Source organism: Rhinatrema bivittatum, chromosome 6, assembly GCF_901001135.1.
Source record: "Rhinatrema bivittatum chromosome 6, aRhiBiv1.1, whole genome shotgun sequence".
Taxonomy (NCBI): domain Eukaryota; kingdom Metazoa; phylum Chordata; class Amphibia; order Gymnophiona; family Rhinatrematidae; genus Rhinatrema; species Rhinatrema bivittatum.
The window spans coordinates 109,583,899-109,596,241 of NC_042620.1; the positions used below are offsets into that span (position 1 = coordinate 109,583,899).

The window sequence follows — 12,343 nt, forward strand, 5'->3', positions numbered from 1 at the left end:
ACTGTTTGTGTGCTGAAAATTCGTGCTGTTTTGGTATGGGATGTTTATTATTTATGCAATTTCTGTTCAGACAGAGTACTTAGCTTTCCCTTGTGTCATTCTTAACAATAAAAAGAATACAAGGCCTTTATTTTTTTTATTTCCCCCGTGAATTGTAACAAGCAGTGTGTCACACATGAACGTGGTCTGACCAGGTGTGTCACAATGGGAAAAAGTTTGAGAGCCACTGGACTAAAATACTGAGATCATGGCCGTGATCAGTTAATTCAATTTTTGTCTGATTGCTCGTTATTGTTATCGGGGATATAATTGGAATTTTTCTATTCAGTAATATTTCTGTCTCTTGTGTATTTGACTAACCATGTTTCAGTAATTGCCTAATTGATGAAAAATAGATCCCAATTAGTTTTAACGAGTAGTCAATTGAGGTGTAGGGATGAGAAATTGTATATCATCTGCATATACATAGTAACTGATTCCCATCCCTAATAATAACCGGCATGATTTGGATAACATAGCAGACAGTGCTGAATCCTGCAGTAGTCCTGTCTCCATATTGGTTGTCTCATATAAACATCCACCTAATCTTACTTGATATGATCGGCCTGATAAGAAAAATTTGAACCATTTCGAGACTTCATCCTCTATACCAATTTCCATCAATCTTTGTATCATGATGTTGTGATTGATCGTATCAAATGCAGCTGAGAGTTCTAATAAGACTGAAAAATATGAGCGTCTTGCATCAAATCCTTGCAGCACTGTATCAAACAGTGCCAATAGTAAGGTTTCTGTGCTGTAATTCTTTCTAAAATCAAACTGTGTGGGGAATAAATATGTTTCAAGATAATCTGAAATTTGTAAAAGGACTGGGTTTTTTTCTAACATTTTTGATATTGCTGGTAAAGTTGATATTGGTCTGTAATTGTTCAAATTTTCTTTATCTGCTTTATTATCTTTAGTATGGCCCTTGAAAGGGCTCGGTTGCAAAATGTGGATATTCCACTGCTGTGATTTCCACCTTACTTCGAGCTCACAAATTCTCCACTTCCTTAGCCTATGTTCGGGTTTGTCGAGCATTTGAGGCTTGGTGTGAGGAACGAAGGGTTCATCCTCGTTCGGTTAAGATCCTGCTCATTTTGGACTTTTTGCAGGATGGGTTGATTAAGGGTTTGCCCTTAATTCCTTGAAGGAACAGGTAGCGGCTTTTGCCTGTTTCCAGGGTCAGGTGAATGGTGGACCCATGGCAGCCCATCTGGATGTGGCCCGGTTCCTGAAGGGAATGAAGCATCTTCATCCTCCTTTGGGGTTGCCAGTGCCTTTGTGGAGCCTTAATCTGGTTCTGGATTTTCTGGTGCGTCCCACCTTTCAACCACTGCGTAGCCTCTCCTTGAGGTTACTTGAAAGACAGTTTTTCTTGTGGTAATTAGTTCTGTGCATAACTTTTCTGAACTGCAGGCTCTTTCTTGCTGGGAACCGTTCTTGTGAGTGACTCCAGGGGTGGTCCAGCTGTGAAATGTTCTGTGGTTTTTTTTGGGGGGGGGGGGGGGGGGGTTTGCCAAAAGTGGTTTCGGACTTTCACTTGAATAAGTATTTCCGTGCTGACGCTGGACAGGGGGAGAGATGTGGATGAATATCGTCTGTTGCGAACCTTGGATGTCAAGCAACATCTCTTGAGGTATTTGAGGTTTCTAGACCTCTTAGGAAGACTGATCAGCTGTTTGTACTCCGAGGTGAGGGTAAACAGGGTGAGCTGGTGTCACGGGCTATAGTAGCCAGCTGCATTAAGGAGTTTGTTGTAGCCAAGTATGTGGATGCTGAGCAGCAGTTACTAAACAGGTTAGGCCTCAGGCAGTGTCATAGGTGGAGCTTCGATTGTCTCCTGTCAAAATTTGCCAGGTGGCGACGTGGTCCTCCTTACACACTTTTTCCAAGTCTTACCATCTGGATGTGCAGGCCCGGGAGGATGCAGTGTTGGTCAGACTGTGGGCAGCCTCGTACTGAGGGAGAATATGATAGAAGTCTACAAAATCATGAAAGGACTTGAACAAGTTAATGTAAATCAGTTATTTACTCTCTTAGATAATAGAAGGACCAGGGGGCACTCCATGAAGTTCGCAAGTAGCTCATTTAAAACAAATAGAAGAAAATTATTTTTCACTCAGCGCATAGTTAAGCTCTGGAATTCATTGCAAGAGGATGTGATTACAGCAGTTAGTGTAACTGGGTTTAAAAAAGGTTTGGATAAGTTCCTAGAGGAAAAAATCCATAAACTGCTTTATGGTAATTAATAAGTAATAATAGCTTGTGATTTATCTAATGATTAGGTACTTGCCAGATACTTGTGACTTGCTTTGGCCACTGTTGGAAACAGGATACTGGGCTTGATGGACCCTTGGTCTGACCCAGTATGGCATATTTTATGTTCTTCAGAAGTAACTGGGTACATCCCATTGGTCCTGGATCAACCTGTCTGAATGCTGAGAAATTACTACTTACCTCATAACGTCCTTTTCTCTAGTGAAGATAGGTTAATCCACCTTCCTGCCTGTGGCTGCTAGATTGTGATCCTCCTGAGAGGCTGTGTTTCTAGGAATGGTAAGTGTCCGTTTCAGTCCCTAGATTAGTGATGTTACACTGTCTGAGTTCAGTGTTTCCTGTTGGCTGAGTGCATGAGTGGTTATCTGTTAATGGTTATAATCAAGTATTGTTAGTTTGTCCACAGTTGGCTTTCTGCAGAGAATACTGGTGGGCTAATGTCAGAGCAGGGGTGTATATATACTGTGACGTCAGCTTTGCTCAGTCTCAATCTGCTGGTAAAGGTGCATAACCCATAGGTTAATCCATGACCAATCTTCACTAGAGAAAAGGATCAGGTAAGTAGTAAATTCTTATTCAGTGCTACCATAGTCTTTCATCCGTTGGGCTTCAAATATTGCTCATGTGGACACACAATTTTATTTATTATTTTTATATACCGACATTCGATCTCAATTGAGATATCACACCGGTTTACGTTCAGGTACTGTAGGTATTTCTCTATCCCCAGAGGGCTTACAATCTAAGTTTTTGTACCTGAGGCAATGGAGGGTAAAGTGACTTGCCCAAGGTCACAAGGAGCGACAGCTCCTCTCAGGTGGCCACAATTATTGTTTTGTGCTTAGGCCCAAAACATGACCAGGCATATTATCGGGACTGCAGCCGCATGTCCTGAGGGCTGACAAAATAGCCTGACTCCGGATAGTAACCGAGCCCTTTACAAGGTAGTACCTCCTCTGTTAGCAGTCGCAGTAGAGAGGGAAAAGAGGAAGTCCTCTCACACTTCACTGAGCAAGAAGGATGACTCCCAAGCTAAAAAGTGCCGCACGGAGTCTTAAGGACCAGCAGAGAGGCCAAGTGCCTTGAAAGAATTGCACCCTTCTCAGAGTGGTGCAGCGCAAAAAAGAAGCAGACACCCACCAAAAAAGCATCAGACATATACGATGCCCCTCAACCAGCGCATGGCACACAAAAGGTGCAGACAGCATGACAGCAAATGCACACAAGAAACAAGATGCGCCTTGAGAAGTGGGGCACACAAGGCGCAAATGCAATTGACAGTGGTCCCTTCTCTACGATGCATGACGATCTTACGGCCACGACATGCAAGAAGGTCATGGCACAAACATGATGCAAAGTGTGCCATACAAAAGTCACCACATGAAGTTAATCGAAGCAAAACATCCAAAAAAAAAAAAAAAGGGCATGGAAGCCAAAAAGAATCTGATACATGCCACACTCTAGACCATCATCTCAAGCCAGTTCTTCCCACTCATCTAGACATCAGCCACCCCCAATAACAGAAAGGGGCATTGCAGAAGATATCTTATAAACCTATTCGAACTTCAACCCAATGTTTTCCTTACCCACTAATATTCTCAGGCCAATACTGACTATGGTGACAGGGCTTCTATCTTCAAATTTCTGATGATATCGGCTCGATAATTCCTATATCAAGACCACAGAGCTGAAGCCTGACCAAATTTTATTCCCTGAAGAGGATGCTGCTGCTCTATCACCGGGACAAAGATCACAATAAGCAGTTAAACAGATTAAAGATTATTGTGAGAAATTTTTCCTCTAATCTTTTTTCCTCAAGTACCACCTCCATCTTCTCCGCTGGTGTATCTGATTCTCCCATCAGTAAATAAGATAATGCCAGGGCACCACCACTATCACGAACTTCCTCTTCTGCACCAGCCTCACCTCTGCCAGAAGCTTTCTCCTCCTCCCATTCCATCCACAGAACATTCACTTGTTCACTGCTGGCATACCCTCCACCGGATCATTCACCAGGGGATTCCCCAAGCAGTTTCAAGGAATTATCATCTGATCCCTCTGACGAACTACCCCTCCCCTCCCCTGGAGAATCTAACTTCAGATTTGTGGAGAAAATGGGTTCTGCCTTCAAATTAGAGGTGAGAAAGGAGCCAGACCCAAGAGTAGAGGTCAAGGGCTACTAAAAATCTTAGAAATCCCTGCAGAAACTTTGACTCTACCATCTCACAGCATGCTCGACACAGGGGTTTAACATTTCTTTAATAGAACTTCCTTGGGACCAGTAAGGGCCAGAAAGATCGAAAAAAATTTTTTTTTAAATTTTGATTAAAAAGCACAAAAAACCCTGGATATGGAATGGTACAAGTACTACACAGCTTAGTAGTAGCTGATTCAGCAATGAAAAAAGCTAAAAAGACAAGACTGCATTCCAGTATGCAACCAGGTAAAGATCACAAACTGCTGGATGACATCGGCAAGAAGGTCATCCAAGGGACCATGCTAACTGCAAGAATAAATCATCATCAGTTCTACATGGTCCAGTATCTAGATGATTGTGTGCAAAATCTGAAACCCTATATACAGTCAGACTCTGGTGAGCAAATTGCATACCCTTAGTTCTTAATATCATGTGTTGCCCCCTTTTGCATCAATGATGGCTTGCAAGTCTTTTGTGATAGTTGTGAATGAGGCCCTTTATTTTCTCATGTGGTAAAGCTGCCCATTCCTCTTGGCAAAAAGCCTCCAGATCCTGTAAATTCTTTGGTTTTCTAGCATGAACCGCATGTTTGATTTCTCCCCAAAGTGGCTCAGTGATGATGAGGTCAGGAGACTGTGATGACCACTCCAGAACCTTCGCTTTCTTCTGCTGCAGCCACTGAAGGGTAGATTTGGCCTTATGTTTCAAATCATTATCATGTTGGAAAGTCCAAGTATCCCCCCATGTGTATCTTCCTGGAGGCTGAATCCTAATTCTTCTCCAATATTTTCTGATAACTTGCATTTATCCTGCCATCGATTTTGACTAAATTTCCTATGCCGCTGTAGCTCGCAACCCCCCAAAACCTCAGAGATCCACCTCCATGCTTTAGGAAAAGGATGATGTGCTTCTCTTCATAGGCCTTATTGACTCCTCTCCAAGCATAGAATTTATGGTTGTGACCATTAAGTTCAATTTTGGTCTCACTCCAAATTATTTTGCTATAGTAGTTTTGAGGCTTCTTTAATTGCTGTTTGGCCTATTGTAAGTGGGCTGTTTTGAGGCATTGGTGCAGCAATGGTTTTTTTCTGGCAACTCTACCATGCAGCCCATTTTTGTTCACGTATCTTATTTTGCATGCTGAAACACCCACACCACTTTGTTTCAGAGAAGCCTGTATTTCAGTAGAAGTTGCTTGTGAGTTGTTTGTTTTTTTTTTTTTTAGCAGAATAATTTTTGAGTCAAGGGTAATAGTCAGTCGAACAAACAGTCATCGTTCAACCACATATCAGCATTTACACAGAGTAAAATAACTTGTGAGTTGTTCTTTGCATCCTGAAAAACTTTCTTGGAAGTTGTCTGAATCTTTCTTGGTCTACCAGATCATGGCTTGGAATTAACAGAACCCATACTTTTCCACTTCTTGATCAGTGTTTGAGCAGTATTGACTGGCATTTTCAAATCTTTGGATATCTTTTTATATCCTTCTGCTGATTCATAAAGTTGAACTACTTTTGCTCACAAATCCTTTGACAATTCTTTTACTTTTCCCTTGCTTCAGTAACCACCAAAGTCTGTGCAGCCCTGGATGACATGCACAAGGGTTTCTCAACAGTTAAGAGTCACGTATTTGTACACAGGCACTAATTACAATCAAATAAGTCAAAGGTATGAATACCTACTCTTTATTGCCATCTCAACCTGTGTGTGTCAGCTTGTGTATATTATCAGCCCAAACATTCAAGGGTATGCAAACTTTTGAACAGGACCATTTTTTTTTAATTGCTATGATTTGTTTGATTGTGCTATTTAGTGATGCATAATAGCTTATTTGAAACACATTAAAAATAAGACGTGTTTTGTCTGAGCACTCATGTTTTCTTAAAATGCTACACATTTTAGAAATTTTGCCAGGGATGTAATCATAAGTTTGTATAACTGTATCCCAGTGACAAACATACTCTTTAACTGGATCAAGCACTGCTACACTGCACATTCCCTCCACCTCCCAAACCCAGTGAGGGCACATCAAGTTTGTGCCACAGTGGCATCAATTGCACACTTGAATAATGTTAAAGAAGACACATGCAAAGCCACCACCTGGTCATCTATTCACACCTTCACTTTGGATTACTGCCTAGATAAAGCAGCCGCAGCTGACAGTTTAGTAGGAGTGGCAGTCCTCAATTGCACCACTACATATTAGCATGCTATCCCCGAAGGAACTAAGTGAAGAAAAGTCTTTAAACTTTCATTGCAGCCCTCAGTGTGGGACTCCCTATTGAGCATGGCTATCTCAGCCTGCTTACTGATGGAAAAAAAAGCAAGTTTTGCTTACCATAAACAGTGTGTTCTGTAGATAGGATCAGTTAGCCATGCAAAACCTGCTCCTCCTCCCTGGACAGCAAAAACTCGAACTGAATCAACTAGCTTTCTCGACTGAAGAGAGTTCTGGAACTTCAGTCACATGGGAATGCCTGCGCATGGTCAGTACCCAAAACCTTTAACTGACATTGAGAGACAGCTCCGTGTTGTGCAACCGTATGACGTCACCCCATTGAGCATGGCTAATTCATCTTGCTAACTACGGAAAACCCAGTTTATGGTAAGCCAAACTTGCTTTTTTCTTAACAATCTCTGGATTTAGGTAATCACAGATTTGTTTTCACTTTGCATGTTGTTTGTAGTAGAAGTCCTTAACTCTTTCCTGCTTTTTTGATGGTTGAGCACCACTTTGCTCCATGGGCGACACAACCAGTGGTGGCCCATGTTAGTACTGGAGACTGTACTAAGTGCTGCAAAGCATCTTCTCTATTCCATCAGCTGGAAAAGTAAATGGAGATGAGTTTGCTAAAATACATGTGGGGAAGTAGGGCTGTGTTCCCATCATCTGATTTAGAGGCTAGAAGAAACCACACCTTAGCTGCTTTACTTAACCAGTTTTGGTAGATTTCAGCATAAAATCTCAGTATGGTTAAGTAGTTTGAATAACTTCTGGGATCAGATTAATACAGGATTTGCTGTGCCTACAAAATGGGAAGACACCATAGTATATTCGGCCTGTGGTTATTTATAGTTTTATTACACAGAAAACCAAAAATAGAAAGTTTTCCATCAAGCTGGTTAAGAGGAAAATCTTTCCATGTGTCAGTCATAATCTTATAGAAGGGTGTTAAAACCCTGGCCAAATGGGAGAAGCTTAGCTCACTATTTCTACTCCTGGATTACATTGGAGAATTTCATTGGCATAGTTGAGTTGATGTGATATTGTGGTAGTTCTTGCATATATACTACAGAAAATCCATAAAATTTCTCTGCAGAGCAATAAGCATAAAAATATAAGATTTGTTGTAATAGGACACACCCTTTCTTCCACACTTTGGTTATATATTTCCTCTTTCAGTCACTTCAAAGCAGATTGCTTCCAGGTACCGTAGGTATTTCTCTACCAGGGTCATGATTAATACAACATAAATCCACACAGGTATTTTGAAATCCTTTTGTTAAAAAAAAAAAAAAAAATTAAATCTTTTCCATATATGGGAAGCTGCTGATTATGGTTTCTTTCTAAAATCACAGAACAAAGACAATGACACACTGAAGGATCTGCTAAAAGCCAACGTTGAGAAGCCGGTAAAAATGGAGGTGTACAGCAGCAAAACACTGGAACTGCGAGAGACATCTGTCACGCCCAGTAACTTGTGGGGTGGACAGGGTTTGCTGGGCGTCAGTATTCGATTCTGCAGTTTTGACGGTGCCAATGAAAACGTCTGGCACGTGTTGGTAGGTAGAATGCATATACCCACCACTGCTCTTCCATTCTGTGTAAAGGAAGTGCTTCCCTGCCATGTCCAACAGCTCCTCCTCATGGTACTGCCATCTTAGCTCAGAGGGAGTGAAATAGGAAGCCAGTTTATCCATTACACTTTTTAGATTAGCCATTATGTCATTTAATTTGAAGATTTTACATTCTTAAGAGTTACCATACATGATATTGCTTTTTTAACAAGTCTTAAAAATCCATGTTTTTTTTATTTTGTGAGTTGTATCCGGATATAGTTGGTTTTTCATATGTATGTGGCACAATTGAAAAATGGACAAGCTGTTATGCTTTGACATTTTTTTTCCTTCTGTTTGTTTAAAAAATTAGGAAGTGGAACCAAACTCTCCAGCTGCTCTAGCAGGTCTTAGACCTCACAGCGATTATGTCATAGGAGCAGATACTGTGATGAACGAGGTAAAAACAATTACTGTATGTCTTAAGAAAAGGGCTTGACCATGCCAAGCGTTCCCTTTCTGGTTCCAGTTTTCATTTCTTTAAGCTATGGCTCCAGCTGGTATAAGCCCATAGGACTACCCCCCCTTGCATTTTCAGAAGTCTCCTTTATAGATGACAACTCATTGGGAGAGGGGGGAGATGTTCCCGCTTTGTGATCTGTTTCTCATTTATATTTTTTATTCAAAAATTGGTTTGGGGATATTTTTGATGAGAATATACCTGGGTTTGGGTCCGTTGGAAACAGGCAAGTGGTGGTTTCTATTTTAATAAGACAATTTTTGAATTCTGAATAAAAACAATTTGACTAGGGTTGGCAGATTTAAAATTGTGGACAGTATGAGAGGATGGTAGATGATTGAATTTTGATGCTAAGAATGATTGTCTATAGCCCATTGAGGGTATAAGACAGCAGATGGCCCTCCTATCTTCTAATGGGTTCATAATTCTGGACATAAGGTTTGGTAACACTCTTATATTTTTTTTAGTTTTATACTCATGTACGTCTCTCAGGAATGCCGATGCATAATTTTTAATTTAAGAATGGCAGCACCTCACAGCCACACTAAAAATGGATTTTAGTCGTGTTATAACTTTTTTTTCAAAATGACTTCTTAGGGCCTTAGGAGTTTCTCCGATAGCTTGATCCTGCATCCTTGCTCATTTATGCTGCCAAGATACAAGGGAGCAAGGGTTCCACTTGAGGTCTTTTTCAGTTGACTTCCTGTTTAAAAGATGTTATTAGCACATAGAAAATGAAGGTAAAATGACCAGCTGCAGTTTTTCTGTTCAGGCTTTTTGTGAAAATTGTTTTTACCAATGTTGATGAAGGAAAGAGAAAATTGAAAAACACTGCCTTCTTACAACTAGATCAGAGGTTCTCAGTGCTGGCCTTAAGGGCCACAGGCAGATCAGGTTCTTGTAACAACTGTTCTCTGCAAATATGACCTACTTCTTAGACCAAATGCATGCAGATTTATCTGATGAAGATTGTAGACATCCAGAGAACCCGATCTGCTTTTGCTTTGTGGGCCAGAAATGTGATCCAGGGAATGGCAAACTCCATGTTTGCTGAGGACAGTAGAAATTTGATACGTTGTCTTTCTGTGTTCTCCTCTGGTATCATTTTAAAACTACTTAGGCTGCTATCTCCACTGTGGCGTCTTTTAGAGAATCATGCTACAATAACATTTTAAAGATTTGAAATGCCTTTTATCTTTTTTTATGCAGTACTTTTTTTTTTTTTTTAGCAGAATGTTAAATGTTCTTTTACGGCAAACATTTGTAACAGTAATGAATGGAATAATGTCTTGTGTTGTGGTTTTTTGTTTTTTTTATCCTTCTGATCCCAGGTTTACAAAAAGGCATTTAGAAAATAGATTGGTGGTGTGAAATGCTTTTGTCTTGGCCAGAGACAGAGTGCGCGGTGCCTTTGGGTCATTCTTTAGAATCTTGGTGCCTTCTCTGGGTTACTGGAATGCGCTGTGTGATGCCAGTAGTGTACCGCTACCGCTGAAGGTTCAAGTTTTATCTCAGAACTGGGATCTGGGCAACCACTAACATGCTAAATTCTGTCTTTCACCCCAGTCCGAAGATCTCTTCTCCCTCATTGAAACACATGAAGGGAAACCATTAAAGCTTTACGTGTACAATACAGATACCGATAATTGTCGAGAGGTGATTATTACACCAAATTCTGCATGGGGTGGAGAAGGCAGGTAAGAGAATTAGGCTATTTCCATTGACTCTATTTGTTTAATTATTCAGGCATTAAAATGTGGTGATTGGTGGTTTGTTTGTTTTAAAGCCTTGGGTGTGGCATTGGATATGGATACTTGCATCGGATACCTACACGCCCATTTGAAGAGGGCAAGAAAATTTCTCTTCCTGGACAGGTGCCCAGTGCACCTGTTAGTCCACTCAAAGATGGTTTTACAGAGGTAATATGGCTGTTGCAACTTGTTTACTGGTAGATGTCCTCTATATGGTGCTCTTGACCTTAGATCCCAAATGCAAACATTCTTGAAAAAATAAAACTACAAAAGTCTTTTGCTTGGGGTCCAGTGTTGCATAGGAATTTATAAATGAATGAGTGCTTTGGCAGATAATTTTTGTAATATTAATGGAGCATCATGCCTATGTTTGGTCAGGAGGATCCCACAGCATAGCTGAGAACCTGTGCAAGATGACTTCATGTCATCTGAAATAAATCTTTTTAAATTCTCTTGTAATATGGAGATGTTTTTAAATTAAAAATGAAATTTTAATAGCCTAAAATAATGATCTTAGATGACAGTATATTCTTGGACTCTGGGCTGATATTGAAAGCATTTAGAGCTTGATAGCCGGATAAGTCGGACTTATCTGGCTATCTCTTAGCTGGCTATATAGTCTGCAGGCAGTGGGCAGATCAGGGTGACGCTACTTAGCTGGTTATAACTTATCCAGATGTAACTTATCCAGCTTAGTAGCAGCTTATGTGCAGATATTCAGCGGCAGAGCCATGCCACTGAAAATCCCTTGTAACTTAGCCAGATAAGTCATATCTGGCTAAACAGCCAGATTTCAATTTTAGGCCCAGTATGCTTTAATCTAAAGGATGGTCCAAGCATTGCTGCATTGTGGATAATTCATTCAGAGATAAGTGCACTATATATAGCTCCTGTTTAGGAGAATATACGAACCATAGCAGCTCACACACGAGCACTCATGAACATGACCTATGATTAGAAAGCTCCAGCGCTTGAAAAGGCTTTAATATAAGCTATCAGCCACACAGGGCGCTGTAAGACTGTCACCGTTCCTACATTTATATAAAAAATCAGCACAAGTCCATACATATAGCGCAATATTTCTATTTGTGTTAATCTAAATTTTGGCATGCATTTATTTACCATCCCCTTCTTACAGTTTTGTATTTAGTTAGTTTGCTTAGTAATCGGAGTTATGCTGTTTTTCCCCTCTGCTTGTAGCTGTTTTGTGCGGTTAACACTGACAGTTCATATGATCGTGAATTAAAGTAGTAATCATTCTTTCAAGAAGAAAGCTTCATTACTACCCCTCAGATATTTTCACTTCTCCACACTTGGCTTTCTGTTAAGCTACACTCGACAACAGGGCATCCCTATAAGGCTCTCTAATATTAAAATATATATGCTCTCATAATGCAGATTATGACTTTAGTCATTTTTTAAAATTAAAGCTCAGCAAATAAACTATTCTGATTCTGCTGCTGCTTCCTGCAGTCTCTGCCATCTTTTTGCATGCTGCTGAGGACAGCATATATTATTACATGTATTGGCAGTAGTGCTTAAATCTTTACAGTCTCAGCATTCTAGATGATATTTGTTTTTTATTTTATTTATAAACCAGAACCCATCTATAGTTCAAGGCAGGACACAACTTCAAATGCTGGCAATGACAAACACAAATTGAACTGCTCCCTTATAAAGATCATAATTAGAAACATACAAAATCACAGCCTGTAAGGTGATACAATTATGACCCTAAGCAGGTCCTGTGTAATTTAAATTTCACCTTTATCCATCCTG

At 40.3% G+C, this 12,343-nt stretch overlaps 1 protein-coding gene across 4 annotated transcripts in view; it reads left to right on the forward strand.

Annotated features, from left to right (window-relative positions):
- Positions 1-12,343, forward strand: part of GORASP2 (golgi reassembly stacking protein 2) — a 103,273-nt gene that overhangs the window by 69,091 nt on the left and 21,839 nt on the right. For all 4 annotated transcript variants that reach the window (XM_029605750.1, XM_029605748.1, XM_029605749.1 and 1 more), the window contains exons 3-6: positions 8,096-8,299; positions 8,667-8,753; positions 10,380-10,510; positions 10,600-10,732. In XM_029605750.1, the coding sequence (XP_029461610.1) occupies positions 8,156-8,299; positions 8,667-8,753; positions 10,380-10,510; positions 10,600-10,732 (495 nt within the window). In that variant the 5' untranslated portion in view covers positions 8,096-8,155. The remainder of the gene's footprint in view (positions 1-8,095; positions 8,300-8,666; positions 8,754-10,379; positions 10,511-10,599; positions 10,733-12,343) is intronic.